At 41.4% G+C, this 20,889-nt stretch overlaps 1 protein-coding gene and 1 long non-coding RNA gene across 2 annotated transcripts in view; one reads left to right on the top strand and one right to left on the bottom strand.

Moving 5' to 3' along the window:
* The window catches only part of LOC143983039 (uncharacterized), a 292,655-nt gene that overhangs the window by 9,035 nt on the left and 262,731 nt on the right, over positions 1–20,889 (bottom strand). The window contains exon 6 of the long non-coding RNA XR_013274553.1: positions 4,589–4,702. This is a non-coding gene — a long non-coding RNA (uncharacterized LOC143983039). The remainder of the gene's footprint in view (positions 1–4,588; positions 4,703–20,889) is intronic.
* MIA (MIA SH3 domain containing) lies at positions 3,647–10,632 on the top strand. The gene is made up of 4 exons (XM_077482259.1): positions 3,647–3,866; positions 5,324–5,457; positions 6,325–6,435; positions 10,455–10,632. Exons 1-4 carry the CDS (start codon positions 3,752–3,754, stop codon positions 10,476–10,478), a joined length of 384 nt encoding a protein of 127 aa, XP_077338385.1. The 5' UTR covers positions 3,647–3,751; the 3' UTR covers positions 10,479–10,632.

Genomic DNA, 20,889 nt, shown 5'->3' with positions numbered 1-20,889 from the left:
AGGTACATTTTATCATTCTAACAAACATATTCTCTGAAATACACTTTAGTTACCTTTTTGAAGAAAAACAAACAAAAAAACCTCCACCCTCTCTGCATTTGCACTAATGCTGCGTACTTTCCAGCAGAAAAGGTCAGACGGAATCATTCCATCGGATATTATGATTGTGTGTGGGCTTCATTGGACTTTTTTCTTCAAAAATTCAGACGGATCTAGAAATAGAACCTGTTTCAAATCAATCCGACAGAATCAATTTCTATCGGGAAAATCGTTTGTGTGTATGCTGGTCCGACGGACCAAATACGACACATGGGCAGCTATTGGCTACTATTGAGCTTCCTTTTCTAGTCCTGTTGTACGCCATCACGGTCAAAACGAATGGACTTTTGTCCATTCGTGTGTGGGCAAGTCCATTCGGTCAGAAGTCCGTTGAAAGTCCATTGGGAAGACCGTCGGACAGTTTCTGCCGCAAAGTCCGGTCGTGTGTATGCGGCATAAGATTTCTTGTGGAAATTTTTTAAAGAAGAGTCAATCATTGGATTGGGGATAAAGGGTAGTACAGTTGTGTGGAAAAGTATTTGCCCCCTTTCTGATTTTTAATTTTTTTGCATATTTGGCAGACTTAAATGACTCAGATCATCAAACAAATGTTATTATGACACGATAACCTGAGTAAATACAAAAAGCAGTTTTTACATGATGGTTTAATTTATTAAGGCAAAAAAAGCTGTCCAAACCTGCCTGGCTTTATGTGAAAAAGTAATTGCCCCCTAAACCTAATAACTGGTTGTGCCACCCATGGCGGCAACAATTGCAATCAAGCGTTTGCGATAACTGGCAATGAGTCTTTAACATTAGACATGTGCAGAACAAAAAAATTTGTTTCAATTCATTATTTACATAAATTTGTTTAGTTACATTTGCTTTATTCGTTTTCGAATCGATTTGAAAAGTTTTCAAATAGTTTTCGAATTCGAATCGTTTTTCAATTTCCAAAAAGAATGGAAAATAAAGGAATAGAATAGAAAAAAAATATTTTTCTTTTCTATTCCTTTATTTTATATTCTATTTTATTCTCTTTTGAAATTGGAAAACTATTAGAATTCCAAAAGTATTTGAAAACCATTCAAATTTAGTTCGAATTAGAATTTTCGGATTTGTTTAAATTCAGTACTATTCTAATTCAGAAATTCGGATACATCCAAAATTCTGAGTAACAAAAATTCGTCCAAATTTTCATTCAGTATGAAGCGAACCGCACATGTCTATTTCACTTTGCTGTGGAGCAATTTGGTGCACTCTTGTTTGCAGAATTGTTTTAATTCAGCCACATTGGAGGGTTTTCCAGCATGTACAGCCTGTGTAAGGTCATGATACAGCATCTCAATTGGATTTAAGTTCGGGCTTTGACTAGGCCACTCCAAAACCTAAATTTTGCTTTGTTTGAACCACTTGGAGGTGGCCTTGCTGTTGTGTTTCGGATCATTGTACTGCTGCATAACCAAAGTGCATTTGAGCTTAAGGTCGCAAACTGATGGCCAGACATTCTCCTTTTTTTCAGGTTTTTTCTGGTAGAGCTCAGAATTCATGGTTCTATCAATTATGGTAAGTTGTCCAGGTCCTGAAGCTGCAAAGCAGCCCCAGACCATCACGCTACCACCATCACGTCTGACTGTTGATATGATGTTCTTGTTATGAAATGCTGTATTAGTTTTACGCCAGATGTAACAGGACGCACACCATCCAAAAAGTTAAATTTTTGTCTCATCAGTCCACAGAATGTTTGCCTAAAAGTCTTGGGGATAATCAAGATGTTTTTTGGTAAATGTGAGATGAGCCTTTGTGTTCTTTTTGATCAGCAGTGGCTTTGGCCTTGATACTCTCCCACGGATACCATTTTTGCCCAGTTTCTTTCGTATTGTTGAATCATGAACACTGATCTTACCTGAGGCAAGTGAGGCCTGCAGTTCTTTAGATGTTGTTCTGGGTTCTTTTATGACCTCCTGGATGAGTCATTGTCATGCCCTTGGAGTAATTTTCATAGGCCAGCCATTCCTGGGTTCGCCGATGTTCCAAGCTATCTCCGCATTTGGATAATGGCTCTCCCCCTGGTTCACTGGAGTTCCAAACCTTAGAAATGTCTTTGAAACCCTTCCTAGACCGATACATTACTTTGTTTCTAATCTGTGCTTGAATTTTTTTAGATTGTGGCATGATGTGTGGCTTTTTGTCAACTGTTAGCGGGCTTCACTTTGTCAGACAGCTTCTATTTATGGGATTTCTTGATTCAACTGGCAGTAATCAGGCCTGGGTGTGGCAAGTGAAATTTAACTCAACTTTCCAAAAAATTGTGGTCAATCACAGTTCATTCATGATTCAGCATGGTAGGGGGCAATTACTTTTTCACATAGGGCCAGGCAGGTTTGAACAGCGGTTTTCCCTTAATAAATAATTTAAAAAAGTTAATCTTAGATTTACTCTGATCATTTTTGTTTAATATTAAAATTAGTTTGATGATCTGAATCATTTAAGTGTGAGAAATATGCAAAAAACATAAAAAATTAGGAAGGGGGCTAATACTTTTTCACACAACTGTATTTAACAGCAGGTTGTACTCGATGTGGAGGGATTCTTAAAGTGGAGCTCCAGACTTCTTTTGTGTTCTTCTTTCAAAAATCACTCCTGTGATAGTTGCAGCTTATGCAATCTAATGCCCCGTACACACGATCGGATTTTCCGACAACAAATGTTGGATGTGAACTTGTTGGCTGAAAGTGTGTATGCTCCATCGAACATTTGTTGTCGGACTTTCTGCCAACAAATGTTGGCTAGCAGGTTCTCAAATTTTCCACCAACAAAACTTTGTTGTCGTCATTTCCAATCGTGTGTACACAAGTCCGACGCACAAAAGTTCACGCATGCTCGGAAACAAGCAGAAGCAGCCGCACTGGCTATTGAACTTCCTTTTTCTCGGCTTGTCGTATTCCACGGTTTTGTTGTCGGAAAGTCCGATCGTGTGTACGGGGTATAAATCTGCATATGAAGATGGTTTCTTTTTTAATTTGTTTATTTATACTTACTGTACCCTCTGGATCCAGTGAGCTTCCATCCTTAGTGTGGGCATCTGAAGCCCACTCTAAGTGTCTTCGGGGAAATGGTGCAGCTGGCTACCCAGTGTGCACCTCCCGATTTTGTGCCTGCGCAGTGTGAACAAAGCGGGGTGCACTCAGGTTGCCCATTGACTCCATATCCCAGGAGCCAACGGCAGCTGGAAATGACGTGTATCACCAGCTTTGGTCTGTTAAGTACATTACAAACACTCAACTTTCATAACATTAATGCTTATTTAGTAAGTGCAAAGAACGTTGGTAACTGGCAAAGTGCTGTAACCCACAGCTACCAATCAGGAGCCAACTTTGAACTATAGAGACCTGAAAGCTAAGTGGATGCCGTGTGTTACTACACTTTGCACACCACTATTGCTGTTAGTGGTACCTAGATGAATAAACCTGAATATTTGCACAGGAAAAAGTAATTATACAATGTTTGTTTTTCGCCTAGCACCGAAACTTTTTTTTTTCCCCCTACAAGCCCAGCTGTGTCCACTTTTCCAAGTTGCATGGTTGGAATGTTAAAAAATAAATAAAAAAATTCAGTGGGGAGGTGACTTGAAGCCGTTATTCTGCTCTCCTCTTTAGTGCTGGTGTTTGGTACAGAGACAGCTTGCAGCATTCAGAGGTAAGAGAGAACCATGTATCTGAGGCTGCCATGTCTTTTGCTTTGCGTCCTGTTTGGACTTACGCGAGGAAGCAGAAAAATGCCAAAGCTGGCTGACCGGAAGTTGTGTGCGGATGAAGAGTGCAGTCGTAAGTACTGGGGTTATGCAATTATCTGGATATTAAATTATCATATATATATATATATATGCAGGTATACCTGTCAAATATGTAAGCTTGTCCCACCCCTTAAGCAGGCAGGACCAGGTAGCAATCCCATACCTATGACAGCACCAAAAACCTGACTGTTTTTAGAGAGAAATGATTGCATGGACAGATCTGCAAATCTTGTCCAATCTCTGCACTCTACTCACCAGTGTATACCAATAGTGCCTTGATGCTCCAACCCTTTCCATTCAGGCTGGGTTCAAATATGTGCAGCCACGGGTTCGTGCCTGGGGTCCGGTGCATGTTTGTTTATCAGTTTAGGTGTGATTCAGGTCTGAATTTTTGCCTGAATTCGCACCTGAACCGGACCAAAAAACTCACTGTGGCCGCCCCGGAACCTGTGTGAGCTGACTCCATTGAGAGCTGGTCACACTCGCCTGTCAAGCAAATTGGATGCGGGGAAACCTGCATACAATTTGCATTTCTGTGAACCCAGCCTCACACTAATGTGAGCACTCGTTCGTGGAGCATCTTCAAGACAGGGAAGTCTGAGGGTGGTCTGATCCTGCATGTCTGAGAACCTTCAAATGTATGGGCACCTTTAAAGCTTTATTCCAGGTATGCATATTTTTGCATACTTACTCTACCCCTGCACATCCCCGATCTGGCAGCTAGTGGGGATCTCACCAAGCGAGTTTACTTACCACCTTAATCAGTCACAGAACCTGTGTAATTCATATGTGTTCGGGTTTAAAGGGATGAGGTGGCAACCCAATGTCCATGCAGTCCAATGTTCTCTGTATTTTTGTGAAATTGATCTGGAAAAAGTAATCAAATCAGAAGTTCACCTTCAGCATGTTTCAGGTTAGTATTTGAAAGTATTGAAGCCAAAGATAGCCAGTAGACATGTGCAATTCGTTTAGTTTCTGAATTCGTTTTTTAACTAATTTTGACAAATTCATTAATTCCGAAATGTCGAATTTCCGAATTTTCAAATTTCTGAATTTTCAAATTTAAGAATTTTCAAATTTCCAAATTTTAGAAATCCATCGGACTGTTCAGATGTTGAAATATAAAAGCAGCAGTGTTCTGTCAGATTAGCAAACCTGTGAGATCAGCAGTTTTGTCGCTGCTTTTAAAATTCAACATCTAAACAGTCCGCCGGATTTCCAAATACTGTATTTCACCATATAAGCTCCGTTTACTGTTAAAAAAATAAGTGTGAAATGCAAAACTCTGGTGGGTGTAACAAGATGTTCGCTTGCCCCCTTCTCAGGGTATCCTTACTGTGGACGAGTGTGGGGTGTAGCAAGATGGTGGTGACGGAACATCACTTCCGTTACAAATTCTGATGGGTCACCTAATCTAACGAAACAAAGGCAATATTTACTGCTTGTACTGTATTTCAGCTCATGACTTTTTTTTTATCCCTTTGATAGATCCCATTTCTATTGGGGTAGCTCTGTCTGACTACACCCCCCAAGACTGCCGTTTTATCCCAATTAGACGTGGACAAACGCTGTATATCTACTCCAAGCTAAAGGGCAGAGGACGCCTCTTCTGGCTGGGCAGTGTGAGTATCACTGCTCTACTGAAGGCATCTCCAAACTTTGTAGGCAAAGGGACAGTTTATTGTCCTTTAGACTTTAGGAGGGCCAGATTGGGACCACTGACTCTACAAAATGCCTCAAACTTGGTGAGGAAGGGGTAAAAAAAAATTACATAACACCACGTGTGGGCCTCATTGTTGGTATTGGTGGGAAGAATAATTTCCATTGTTAGTTTCAGTGGTAGAAATGGTACCCCATCGTTGGTATATGTGGGGGGCATAGTACCCCATTGTTGGTATCCGTGGGAGGAATAGTGCCCCATCATTGGTATTAGTGAAAATACTAATGGAAAGAGTATTGGTATTGGTGAGAAGAATAATCCTTATCATTAGTGTCAGTGGGAAAAATATTGTAAATGGTCCAAATGGTATGAATATTGCTCCATCTTTGGTGTCAATGGGAGGTATAGTGCCCTAAGGGCCGGATAAAGGCAAGCAAAGTGCTACAACTGGCCCTCGGGCCGCAGTTTGGAGACCACTGCTCTGCTACAGTATATACCAGCCTTTCTGCACCATAGGAACCCATAAAATAATTATTCTAGGCCTTGGGGAACCCTTACTAAAACAAATTTGTCAGTGGGAAAAATGCCCCTCACTTTGGTAGCCAGTGGGACAAACGCCACACATTTAGACCGCTAAAAGAATAGTTGGTGTCATGCTGCTGGCATTGCTAGGTGGTGTTGATCCTGGATCTATGTAGGCACCCTCAGATGGGAGGTCAATCAGCCACAGCTCAAGCAACCCCTAGCAACCTCTGGAGGATCCCTGGTTGATAATGGTTGATATATACAGAAAAGCAGAGTGAAGTCTCACCTGTGCTGTATTCTACAGGTACAAGGAGATGAATACGGGGAGTATACAGCAAGACTGGGTTATTTCCCAAGCTCTATCGTACAAGAAGAACATTATCTGATGCCGGGAAAAGTGGAAGTCAAAACCAATGTGAGTTATATTTGTTCTGAAACTGTGCAATGCCAAAAACGATGACTGTCCAAACTATTATTAAGATCTTCATTAGCTTGGTAAATTGCTACATTTCACAACAGTTTAAAGCCAGCAGTCACAACGGTAACCAGAGGAGATCTTCTCAAAGTGATGGGAAATTCAGTCTTACACGATCGGAATTCTCATCGGAAAAAGCTCTGATGGTTTTCCCCGACGGAATTCGGCTCAAGCTGTCTTGCCTACACACGGTCACATCAAATTCCGATCATTTAGAACGCGGTGATGTACAACACGTACGACGTGACTAGAAAAAGGAAGTTCAATAGCCAGTAGCCAATAGCTTCTATTTCGTAGTTGAATCTGAGCATGCGTGATTTTTGGCATGACGGAAATCAGAATTACCGATAGAAAAGTTTTCCGTTGGGAAAATTGAGAACATGTTATCAGTTTTTGGCTGGCGGAAATTCGGACAGCTAAATTCCGATGGAGCATACACACGGTCGCATTTTCCAATGAAAAGCTCTCATCGGTCTTTTTCTGGCCGGAATTCCGATCGTGTGTACGCGGCATTAGAGAGTTATCACAGCGGTCCCATTCCCTTACCAGGCGAAACACTATAGGGGCTACAAGGATCCCCTTTCTATTTGGGCTCATTTGGGAGAATTTGCCTGCCTTAAAACACTACAAGGAGCGACCAACTGAATCCGAAGAATACGGGGTACCATAAAACTCCCCCCTCTTCTTCTTGGCTACCTTACACTATATAGCACTTGAAGCCTCTATACTAAATCGTAGGCTCCTATATAGATCAAAGTGTGTTGGCGAAGTACAAACTTGTTGTTTATCCACTTGGAAAAATATTTTCCTTTTACTATTCCCCCTCCTGCACATTTCTCTTGGGGTATACCCATGAAGAAACAAAATTGTTAAAGCTCCTGAGGAAGCGTTGCTCGAAAACGCGAAACATGTAGAGCACCAGAACATATCTGAGTTTTAGTTCTGTATTTGATATCCTGTCGTATTGTATTATGTATTATCTGTCATATTTTAGATATATATGAAAATGAATATGGATTTTGTTTAGACTATGCTAACATTGACAGGATATAAAGCAGTACTTGATATGTTTTTATAATCCCCTCTTTTTCTGTTCTAAAAAATTTTTTTTTTAGCTTTTTAAAATAAATAATATTTTTGAATATATGGTTATTTATAATTCTGCCTAAAAAGTCCAATAGAACCAACACTGTTCTCTGAGGTCTTTTGTGTGAAGGTTCGTTTCTCTTTTCCCTCTTCTTCCCCTTTCCCCCGCAATCTTTTTACAATTTGGAATTAGAGAGTTATCACCATAAAGATGTTGGTAAACCACTAAAATAATGTATACCTCCTCTTTTCTATAAATTGACTATATACTGTATCCTACTGGAATCCCCCTCACCCCCCTACAATATAAGGCGAAGCAAGAATGATGTCTCCTGAGATATCCCTGTCACATATACCAGTAGGCATCAGCTTCAAGACAGTGCCCAGAGGAAGGTGGTGCTCTGGCTGTAGGGGTCAGACCTGAAGGCACATCATCAGGGGATCAGCTGCCTTAACCAGCCAGCTCCTGATGACATCACAGAGGAAGATGGTGGTGCAGAACCCAGCTTGCATCTGCAGAGTAGTGGATCACAGCTGGACGTCGGGGGGGGGGGGGGTTGAGGATAACCCAAATAAAAAGTTAAAAGGGGATTCAAAAAAATAACACCATGGAGTGAAGTTGCTCCTGAACTATTCTCTACCTAAACCCGAAATGAAATTACGGTCTGCTCTTATTATTGAAATCTTTGAGATGATGCTGGGAAGCGTTAAGTACCCGTCCATTTTTTTTTAAAATTAAGTCTCTTATCGGGAATGAAAAAGATGACACATTGCAAAATTTTCAAGCTCTCACTTTAAGAGGGAAGTTTCAGGAAAAAAGAACATTTTAAAGTGGTTGTAAACTCTCCCCCACAACTTTGTCCTATGTAAATCAGCATAAAAAACCCTAATGAACACTGCTTCTAAATATCTCCTTACTTGCTTGGTATTGTTGTAATCCTTTTTGTTCTTTAGAATGACATCACTGAGCATGCCCAGATCTCCCCTGATTTACGGCACACTCTCTGTACTATCTATTATCTGGACTTCCTACAGCACACAACAATGAAATCCCAGGAGACTGCAGAATCATTCAGTTTCCTTCTACACCCTATGTGACATCATATGCAGTGTAAAGCAGGACATGGACAGCATTACTGCAGTCTTATCAGCTGAGTCTGATAAGACTGACAAAGGCAAACTCTAGATAATCGGCACAAGTAAATACTATGAAATAAAACAAGTCAGCTATGAGCAGGGAAGCAGGGTTGCCATAGAAATGTTGGATTGAGAAGGAGGCTTGGTTAACAGTACAGGAAGTGCTCAATGTAAGGGCGGAAATACACTCCACTGTGGACTCAGAAAACAATACTTAAAGCGGGAGTCCGCCGGGAGTTCTGCTGTTTTTTTTTTTTTTAAAAGCCAGCAGCTACAAATACAGCAGCTGCTGACTTTTAAAATAAGGACACTTACCCGCCCAGCGTGCCCCTTTCCGCAGAGAGCTATCCCGGAAGTGGGTGCAGATACCTGTACTGTACAGGTACCTGCACCCCCCTCCCCCCTGAAAGGTGCCAATTGTGGCGCCGGAGGGGGGAAGGATTCCAATGAGCGGAAGTTCCACTTTAGGGTGGACCTTCGCTTTAAGATGGCGCTGCCTAACCCCTGGAAACAAGTTTTTAAAAGTTTCTTTAAACAGTAAGTAATATGCGATTTGGGCTGGATACAGTGGCTATAGTTTGATAATTACTTATTATAATGGACTAAATGAAAATAAGCATCAGAGTGGGAGAGTTTACTTCCTCTTTAAGTAAAGAACTGTGAAGCAAAATAAGGGTCAGTGCCCATCAATGCAGCGTAATCAGTGCCCATCTGGAGCCTCGCCATTGCCATGAATGCAGCCTCTCTATTGCCATGAATGCAGCCTCTTCATTGCCATGAATGCAGCCTCTCCATTGCCATGAATGCAGCTTCACCATTGCCATGAATGCAGCCTCACAAGTGCCATGAATGTAGCCTCACCATTGCCATCAGTGCAGCCTGATCCATGCCTATCTGCAGCCTGGGAGGGAACAGGAAGGGGGGCGGGACGAGCACCAACAGATTACATACAGCAGAATCTCCTGTTTACTCGACGGCCTCTTTAATACAAAGTCCTGAAGCAAAAGTGCCGCGTGGCGCTCGGGATTTGTTGGAGGCCACAAAAGATATATATATAAATGACCAGAGGGGCTGTATTAAACCAGAACACAGGCCGGACTTTGGACATGCCTGGTCTAAGGCCTAGTTCACACTATTGCAGGTGCGGGATTTGCAGCAATTCCCGCAACTGCTTGCAGTAAAAATGCACTGATGTTTAAAAAGTGCAGAGCTGGCATTCATTTCTAATGGCACCTCACACATCTCAAACTGCAGTGCATTTGTGGGCGCTGGAAATGCAGGGAAATTTTTGCACCATGCCATTTCTCAGCTACTGCATTTCGAAAATAGTGCATGAACCGTTTTTCTGTGGGAAACGCAGGCACATTCAGATGAATGGGCTGCCGTTCCCATGCAAACACGGGCCGCAAACCTGCAATAGTGTGATGAAGAGATTGCCCTCACATTGGAAATACATCTTCTCACTTCCAGCTGAGCCTACAGGACAGGAAATGAAGCAAACCTCCCTAATGAGACACAGATGGCAAAAAACTGTACTGTTGTAAATTGACTGCAATTTTAACCCTCCCCTACTCTATCCAAAATTGAAAAAAAAAAGTTTTGACTCTAGATATCCTTTAAGGTCTGTGGGGGACCATGAGCCATAGGAGTTGTAACACCAGAAAATAGCTCTGATCTTCAACCTCAGGAAATGATCTGCAGTGAATGCTTTGTATCTCATGTGTTATTTTTTCCAGCAATGGGATTTCCTGTGCCAGTGATCCGACTTCCTGTGACCTGTGACACGTCCCGTACACCGTGTGCTACGTGATAGGCTGAGCCGAGTGCGGAGGACAGGACCTTCTATCTGCATATGTGCTGCTTTTTCTTCCCTTTATACTTAATGTAGTAATAAAGATGGCTATGTATGCTGTATTCATATCTTGTCACTTTGTATGTGGTATAGAAAACACTTGCTGGATGAATATTGCGGATGCTTTGTTCTGGGGGGGGGTGGGGGAGATAATATGGGAATAATTCCTAATGCTTCAAAACATAATAAAGGTCACAGAGAACATACATGACAGGTGGGTTCGTATTTATTATTTTTTATTCATTTATACTGCTCTGACTATTTTGGGTTGATTTACTAAACTGAAAAAGACTGCACTATTCTGGTAGTAGTTGTAGGATATTATTATTATTATTATTAGTAGTAGATTATTATTATTAGTATATTATTATTACTATTATTATTAGTATATTATTATTACTATTATTAGTAGTATAATATTATTATTATTAGTAGTAGCAGCAATAGTATTACTATTAATATTATTGTTAATAATAATTACCTTTTTATCACTATTTTTATCAGTAGTAGTAGTATATTATTATTATTATTAGTAGTAGTAGTAGTATTATTACTATTATTAGTAGTATAATATTATTATTATTAGTAGTAGTAGTAGCAATAGAATTACTATTAATATTATTGTTAATAATAATTACTTTTTTATCACTATTATTATTATTAGAAGTAGTAGTAGCAGTATGACGATTAATTACAATTTTATTACTAATATTATTGCAATATAGGTAGTACTGTAGTAGTATTAATATTATTATTATTTTTTTACTTATATTATTACTATATTATTATTCTGCGAGTGCAGTTGCTCCAGAGCTTAGTAAATGAGGGGAAGCTCTACTGACTTCCATCATCCAATCATGTGCAGGCAAAAATGTATTTTTTATTTACATTTTTTTTCCTTGCACATGATTGGATACTCTTTGCAAAGTGAAGCCTTACCTCATTTACTAAGCTCTGGAGCAACTGCTGTTGCAGAGGGCAACTGGCACTTTGCAAAGTGCACAGTCTATTTGCCTTTAATAAATCAACCCCTTTTTCCACAATGCTCAGATTATGCATTGCGGCGACACGTGCATTCTTGCAGCCCCTATTACATGCACTGATGAAATGCGGTGCCATTTATTTTGAATAGCACCCCAGTACATTAAAGGAGTATTAAACCCAAAACAAAAAAGTGTAATATAATACAGCTTAATAATCATTAGATATGGTGGCTGTATTCATTTAAATTTTTTTGGCTTTTTTCCCCCCCCTCCTTTTTCGCTTGGTGATCTGGCCAGTAACACACCTCCTGTTTAAGGAAGGAAGGGTGACCCTTGGAAGTCGCATATCTATGATGTCCTGCTGCAATGAATGGAGTCGCAACCTCTGCCTGGACTCTGACCAGGCCATGCCCCCAACGCGTTATGCTCTGCACCTGGGGGGGAGTGTTAGATGTACTAGCAGATTTAGATACACTAACAAATTGAAGCCAAATTCCAGCTAACACTTTATAATCAGTTACAGCAAACAAACAGCATAACAGCATAATGTTCAAAAAGCATCCAAAATATTCAAAAATTATAATGAAAATAAATTTGTATGAGTAAAGTCCAATGCAAAAAAGTCCAGAATATGTGATGAATATCTCTGCAGAGAAAGTTTCTTCCACCAACTAATGAAAATCCTCTCCTCCACATTTGAACAACATAACTAAAATGCACTCACTGACATTAAAGCTGCCAGAGGGAAACAGCAACATGTTAGTTTGACAAGATCCTTCACACGTGGTCAACCACCTTCATTCTCACAATTAGGGACACCACGTAGTACCGCTTCTCACCACTGGAGACAGTCAGACGGCAGGAGCTACAAGCCGACATCTCGCCGCCATTTCCATACTTGGAACTGGCGGCTCTCTTTGTAAGTGCACAGTTTTATTTGTCACGACAATCGTTTTTCTGGCATTTGGATGAAGCCTTTTTACTTTTTTATGTGGAATCAATACTTTTAATAAATATACTACACTATATGTAGTCCCCTGCTTGTGGCTCTGTGTGGTGAGCGCTTTTATTCCCCAGACAGTATTAAGCAAATTATAATTTCTGAATATTGTGGATGCTTTTTGCACATTATGAATTCTGTGTTTATAGTACATGCTTTAAGGGGGTTGTAAAGGTAGGTGTTTTATCACTGTAATGCATCCTATGCATTAAGGTGAAAAAACACCTGGCAGTGACCGGCCCCCTAGCTCCCCGTTTTACTTACCTGAACCCTTACATTCAGTCGGTGGGAATGCGCTGGCTCCTTCTCCACGGGCTCCTGGCTCTTGATTGGATAGATTGATAGCAGCGCAGCCATTGGCTCCCGCTGCTGTCATTCAAATCCAATGATGCGGGGGGGGGGCAGGGCTAAGTCCGGCATTCTGTGTCTATAGACGCAAATGCTGGACTCGGATGCGTGCCCCCAAGGTAATGAGGGGAAGCTCTGCTGGATTCTATCATCCAATCATGTACAAGCAAAAATTCAGTTTTTTATTTTTCTTGCTTGTGATTGGGTATTCTTTGCAAAGTAAAGCTTTACCTGATTTACTGAGTTCCGAAGCAACTGCACTTGCAGTGCACAGTATATTTTCCTTTAGGCTGGTTTCCCCGCATCCAATTTGCATGTCAGGAGATTGTGACCGGCTCTCAATGGAGCTGGTTCACACATCTACGGAGCGGCTCCGGTGTGAATTGCACAGGAGTTCTGTGTGTCTTCTGATCAGTTTCAGGCCTGAATTCAGCCAAAAATTCAGACTGAAATCGGAACTGAAACGGTGAGCCGCTCCGTGCGGCAGGGCGAACCCAGACTCAGTTAATCAACCCCTGTGTCTAGAGCCATCTTTAATGCAGGGCAAAAGGGGCAGCTGTCCTGGGCCCAGTGTTGTGGAAATTTGATTGTATAACATTTTATTCTAGGATGTGTGTTTTATAGATTGTCATCTGTCTCCCCGTGTCTGGTTTAATCAAGGAGCGCTCTAGCAGAGCGCACTTGGGCCAAATCGAGACCAGTGGTAAAAACGGTCAGTATGAAAACCTTCTCATGGGATTTGAGACGTGTTCTCTGTGTCTGTGGATGTTTGTTGGCTTGTAGGTACCAAGCGCAATGCGCTGGGCTTCTTGCCTTCAAATGACTATGCACATTAGAGAAGCGAAGTCCACATAACGAGATAAACATATTATGACCAGTCATTGTTGTGGGGCCCAAAGCAGCTGCCTCTTGAGCCCCCACTGCGTGCAAATAGTTAAGTGGATTCGAGAGGGCCCAAGAAAAAGGTTGCCCAGGGTCCAAACAATATTAAAGATGGCCCTGCATATGTCTCTTCTGCAATAAAGAACTCTGGCCTGCCTGTTAGGCTTCTGCATGTTCAGTGCACTCTACAGTTTTGGCATATACTGGGATGAATGATATCCCACCCGGCTCATTAAAAAAAGAAAAAACAAGAAGAATCCAGGGCAAATATATCGGCGCTGCCAAGGGAGCTTCTAGATGTCACAATGCCAGAGGAGAGGTAAATATAATTCCACTTTAACAAAGACCATTAACCATTCACATCGGTCCCTGTCCCATGAAAGCTTACAATCTAATTTTCCCACCACAGTCATATACTGTATATATCTATACACAGTCTGGGGCTAGTTCTAGATGGGAGCCAATCTGTATGTCTTCGGAAAGGTGGGGGAAAAACTGAGCAGCAGATGAAAACCAATTAATCATATAGAGAACATAGTGGGATTGATTTTACATAAAACAGGGAAGCATGTTCACAAAGTGGATATGGTGAAGCTGTCTTCAATTTAATCATCCAATCGTGCTGGGAATGATCCTGTTTCTGGTAATTCCATTGCACACGGTATTTAAAATGAGCACTGCTTCTGCGCTTCACCTTATTAACTAAGCCAAACATTTTGCAAAGCAAAAATGTACTTTGCTATGAGCCTTTGACCTTTAATAAATCAACCTCAACACCGTGTCCTTGGTGGGAGTCAAACTCAGGCTGCAGCAAGGCTGGAGTACTAATCACTTAGACAATATTGCATTACTATTATAATCATTTGTGTGGGTGTTTTTCATCCATTGACTTTCTTAGGATGTCAGGTAATTTGCTAATGCAAAATACTGGAGGAGGAGAGAAAAAAAACGTCCTTGTCATCAATCCACATCAACATTTTGCCATTTCATTCTAGTCCTTGCAATGGCTAACTTTCACCACCAGATGGCACCAATATTATTCATATAATATAGGAGGAATATAAAGCCTTGAATGATGGGCTGATCCATAGGTGGTAAAGAGTGGAATTGGCCCTATAGATCAGGGGTCTCCAAACTTTCTAAACAAAGGTTTAACGTCTTTTAGGGGGGCTGGACTGTGGCTAGTGGATATGAAAAAAAAATTAGATGGCGCCTGTGGTAAATGCAGGATTAGTGGCCCATCATTGTTATCGGAGGAATAATACCACACTGTTGGTATCAGTGACAGCAATAGTGCTCCATCATTGGTGTTATTGGGAGGAATTATCTCCCATCATGGTGTCAGTGAAAGAAATGATGTTGCATTGTTGATGTCAATGGGAGGAATAGTGCCCAAAGGGCTACATAAATGCAAGCAAAGGGCTGCATCTGGCCAGGGGCCGCAGTTTGGAGACCACTGCTATAGATGTATAGGTCAGTTGTGAATAAGGCTACAGCTACATGGCTAATTACATAGTTACATAGTTAGTCAGGTTGAAAAAAAACACAAGTCCATCCAGTTCAACCACAGACAACCAGTTCAACCACAAAAAAAAAAAAAAAAATGGTAGCTCAACTGAAATGCTAGGAGTGATGGCTGTTCACTGAACAAAAGTAACAAATGCCTCCTTATGGTGTGAGCTACATAAGTAACATATAGTAGCGATCACATGCACACAACTAAAACACTGTGTGATCGTGGAAGATTAGATACCACCATATGTTACTTGGGTAGCTTACATATCGTTTAAAGTATTAATTACCATTCACAATAAGAGTCCTTTTGCACAAGCATTCTCACTGTCACAAAAAACGGATGAAAAAGCATAAAAACTGAATTATTTTACATTAGTTTACTCCAGTGTATACCATAGCTCCCAACTGTCCCTGATTTCGAGAGACTGTCCCTGATTTGGAGCAATGTCCCTCATTCCTCCTCATTTGTCCCTCATTTTGGTCTAATTCATATAGTATATAAAATGCCCTTTTTATCTTTCAAAAAAAGTATTTTCCAGAGCTAAACCTTTCATCCAATTTCTAAATTGCTGCATTTGTAAATTTCAAAAGCCAATATAAAGGAATAGTAGTGGTGGTAAAAGCACTTGTGGATTTACACCCCTTTCACACCAGGGCGTTTTGCAGGCGCTATAGCGTTAGAAATAGCACCTGCAATCCGCCCTAAAGAAGCTGCACCATTGTGTGTAGTGTGAAAGCCCCGAGGGCTTTCACACTACAGCGGTGCGCTGGCAAGACAATAGAAAAAAGTCCTGCCAGCAGCTTCTTTTGAGCGGTGAAGGAGCAGTGTGTTTACCGCTCCTCCACTGCTGCTCCCCATTGAAATCAATGGGGCAGCGCTGTAATGCCGCCGGCAAAACGCTGCTATTGCGGCGTATTGCCGGCGGTTTTAACCCTTTCGCGGCCGCTAGCGGGGGGTAAAAGCGCCCCGCTAGCGGCCGAAATGCACCGCAAATCCGGCGGTAAAACGCAGCTAAATATAAAAATGTGGTGTGAAAGGGGTCTTAAAAAGGAAGTAAATTCTCCCACTCTGATGCTGCTTTTCATTTAGTCCATTATAATAAGTAATTATCAGACTATAGCCACTGTAATCCAACCCAAATCGCATATTACTTTCTGTTTAAAGAAACTTTAAAAAACTTTTTTCCAGGGGTTAGGCAGCGCCATCTTAAGTATTGTTTTCTGAGTCCACAGTGGAGTGTATTTCCGCCCTTACATTGAGCACTTCCTGTACTGTTAACCAAGCCTCCTTCATAATCCAACGTTTCTATGGCAACCCTGCTTCCCTGCTCATAGCTTACTTGTTTATTTCATAGTATTTACTTGTGCAATGTCTAATGTTTCCCTTTGTCAGACTTATCAGCTTCAGCTGATAAGACTGCAGTAATGGCCAAGTTTAGACTGTATGTCATGTCACATGGTGTGTAGGAGGAAGCTCTGGGTGATTAGCAGAGTTCAGTGTTGTGCTGTAGGAAGTCCTGATAACAGATAGATAAGACATAGAGAGTGTGCCGTAAATCATGGGAGATCTGGGCATGCTCAGTGACTTCATTCTACAGAACAACAAGGATTACAACAATACTAAGCAAGTAAGGAGATATCTACAAGCAGTGTTCATTAGGACTTTTTATGCCGATTTACATGGGACAAAGTTGTGAGGTAGAGTTCACAACCACTTTAATTAACCTTTTTTAAAATTATTATTTCCCCTTTAAGGGACGTGGAAGGGGTGTGTCCTATGTCTACATACGTTTGCTAGTAGGTATCCCTCATTCTCATCTAAAAATGTTGGGAGGTATGGCATACATCCATCCTCAGTTCATTTCAGTTTACATCAGTATACATCTGTTTTTCACATGTCCGTTTGTGTTGTTGAAGAAAAAAGTCATACAGTGTCATGAAAAAGTATTCACACCCCTTGACATTTTCCACATTTTGTCATGTTACAACCAAAAACGTAAATTTATTTTAGTGGGATTTTATGTGATAGATCAACACAAAGTGGCACATAATTTGAAGTGGAAGGAAAATTATAAATGGTTTTCAATTTTTTTTTACAAATAATTATGTGAAAAGTGTGGCGTGCATTTGTATTCAGCCCCCCTGAGTCAATACATTGTAGGACCACTTTTCACTGCATTTACAGCTGCAAGTCTTTTTGGGGATGTCTCTACCAGCTTTGCACATCTAGACAGTGACATTTTTGCCCATTCTTCTCTGCAAAATAGCTCAACCTCTGTCAGATTGGATGAAGAGCGTCTGTGAACAGCAATTTTCAAGTCTTGCCACAGATTTTCAATTAGATTTAGGTCTGGACTTTGACTGGGCCATTCTAACACATGAATATGCTTTGATCTAAACCATTCCATTGTAGCTCTGGCTATATGTTTAGGGTGGTTGTCCTGCTGGAAGGTGAACCTCCGCCCCAGTCTCAAGCATTTTGCAGACTAACAGGTTTTCTTCTAAGATTGCCCTGTATTTGGCTCCATCCATCTTCCCATCAACTCTGACCAGCTTCCCTGTCCCTACTGAAGAAAAGCATCCCCACAACATGATGCTGCTACCACCATGTTTCACAGTGGGGATGGTAGGTTCAGGGTGATGTGCAGTATTAGTTTTCCGCGACACATATAGGACAAAAAGTTAAATATTAATAGTTGTCCTGTGGACAGATTCTCCCACCTGAGCTGTGGATCTCTGCAGCTCCTCCAGAGTTACCATGGGCCTCTTGGCTGCTTCTCTGATTAATGGTCTCCTTGCCCGGCCTGTCAGTTTAGGTGGACGGCCATGTCTTGGTAGGATTGCAGTTGTGCCATACTCTTTCCATTTTCAGATGATGGATTGAACAGTGCTCCGTAAGATAATTCAAAGCTTGGTATATTTATGGATAGCCTAACCTTGCTTTAAACTTCTCTATAACTTTATCTCTGACCTGTCTGGTGTGTTCATTGGCCTTTATGATACTGTTTGTTCACTAAGGTTCTCCAACAAACCTCTGAGGGCTTCACAGAAGAGCTTTATTTATACTGAGATTAAATTACACACAGGTGGACTCTATCTACTAATTAGGTGACTTCTGAAGGCAATTGGTTGCACTAGATGTTAGTTAGGGGTGTCAGAGTATAGGGGGCTGAATACAAATGCACGCCACACTTTTCACATATTTATTTGTAAAGCATTTGAATACCATTAATCATTTTCTTTCCACTTGACAATTATGTGCCACTTTGTGTTGGCCTATCACATAAAAAATATTTTTTCGTTTTTGGTCATTACATGACAAAATGTGAGAAATTTCAAGGGGTGTGAATACTTTTTCAAGGCACTGTAGATAGACAAAAAATGTATGCAAACAGATGACATCTGTTTTATAGCTGTTAATGTCCCCAAAAAGGACACAAAACTTTTTTGTTTGATATAAACAGACTCAAATGTAAGTGGATGTAAACGGATGTGCATATATTTTCATCCACCTGTTTATAGTGGTTCAGTCTGGAACCATCCAAAAAACAAACAGATCCAGAGTAAATACCCATATGAAAGGGCAATTAGATTTGTGTTTAACATCCACATACTGGAGCAGAAGGTTGCTTTAAAGCAGTAGTCTCTAAACTTCAGCCCAGGGGCCGGATGCATCCCTTTGCTCTCCTTTTTGGAGCCCTTGTGGCATTATTCCTGCCACTCACACCAACAATGGGGCATAATTCCTTCCACTGACACTATTTCCCCCCCAAAACCAAAGATTGGGCATTGTTTACTCCCACTGGGCACAGTTCAGCTCCCCTAAAGTCTGAAGGACAGTAAACTGCTTTAAAGCATTGGTCCCCAAACTGTGACCCACATTCAGGATGTAACAAAACAAAAATATTACAGCGCACACATGCAAAACTAACATCTACCTCCAGCAAGGCTTTTTAAAAGACCTAGACATTTTCAAAAAACATCAAAAAATATGGGGATTTGGTCACATCATATTGCTATATGGTGCTTAAGCCCACTTACTGCGACAAAGTACCCTATGATTAGTGGGGCCTACACTATCCAGAGATTGGGAGATCCTGCTTCTCAGAACCATTGGAGCTATACTCCTCTATATGGGAGAACATGAGGTCTCCACCATGACACAGGTGGTCACTAATGAGAGGTACTTACTGAGGGAGTGGGGTGCTCCACCCAACAGGATTTGGTCAGAATCCATCCATATCTTGTTTGTCTACATTCAGGATATGGCGCTTTGCTTGCCTTTGACTAGCCCCTTGGGCACTATTCTTCCCACTAATCCCAATGAAGGGGCACAATTCCTTCCAATGACCCCAACAATGGCTTACTATTCTTCCTTTCTTTTCACTGATATGGCACAATTCCATTCATTGACACCATTGTTGGGTACTATTCCTCCCGCTGACCCAAGTGATGGGGAACCATCTCCCCACTGACACTAATGATGGACAACAATTCTTCTCATTGTTCTTTGGGGCAAATTCCTCCCACTGACCCAACAATGAAACACAACATTTCCCACTGACACAATTAGGTACTATTCTTCCCACTGACACCAGTGTTGGAGCACTATTCCCCCCACTGATACCAACAAAGGGGCACTATTCTTCTCACTGACACCATTGATGGGCATTATATCTCCCACAGATTTGTCACTGTTCCACTACAAAATGATAGGGCACTCTTCCTCCCACTGACACTAAGGATGGGGCATTATTTCTTCTCCCACTCTCCAGGGGCACCATGTCATTTTTTTATTCCCACTGATCCCCCAAACCCAGGTCTCTTTTTTACCCTCCACTCATCACAGAGCCAAGGTGGGGGGATTGCTTACTTCTGTTGTCCACTACCCTTCTGTTATGAGGTATGCCCCATGCCATCCAGGCAGCTGGATCATGGAGAAATCTTCACTGCAGGGATACCCCATCCTTTTTTTCAATGGCTAAACTTTCAGCTTGTAGGGGGTTAATAGCTTTGAGCTGCTGTAAAAAAAAAAGTTCTCAACCCCCCCCCCCCCCCCCCCTGTTGGAAGTATAACAACTGGAAGAGGATGGGGCATCCCTGCAGTGAAAATTTCTCCAGCAGTTCCAGCTGCCTGCACAACATGGGACATACTTCATTGCAGGCAAGGGAGGTCACTAAAGCTTTAGGGCAAAAAAAATAAATAACAAAAAAATATACAGCTATATACCAAGAATAGTGAATGGGACTTTCATTATGCCTCTAAGCCCTTGTACACGCGGTCGGACATTCCGACAACAAAATACGTCGGATTTTTTGCTTTTTTCAGACGGATTTTGTCTGAAACTGATGTTGCATACACACGGTTGGACAAAGTTGTCGGAAAATCCAATCGTTCAGAACGTGATGACGTTCTTTCGTTACAAAGGGACTACGTTCAGGCTAGTAGCCAATAGCTTTGGTCTCGTAATTTGATCTGAGCATGCGTGGCACTTTGTCCGATCGGAATTCTCTACAAACGATCGGACAAAGTCCGATCAGATCATGTTGTCAGAACATTTTATATCCAGCTCTCACACTTTGTTGGTCAA

The sequence above is a fragment of the Lithobates pipiens genome, unplaced genomic scaffold (genome assembly GCF_037356315.1).
Source record: "Lithobates pipiens isolate NorthernLeopardFrog02 unplaced genomic scaffold, aLitPip1_a1.2 Scaffold_1, whole genome shotgun sequence".
Classification (NCBI taxonomy): Eukaryota; Metazoa; Chordata; class Amphibia; order Anura; family Ranidae; genus Lithobates; species Lithobates pipiens.
The sequence above is the reverse complement of the archived record's forward strand: the minus strand, read 5'-3'. Positions and strand labels throughout refer to the sequence as shown.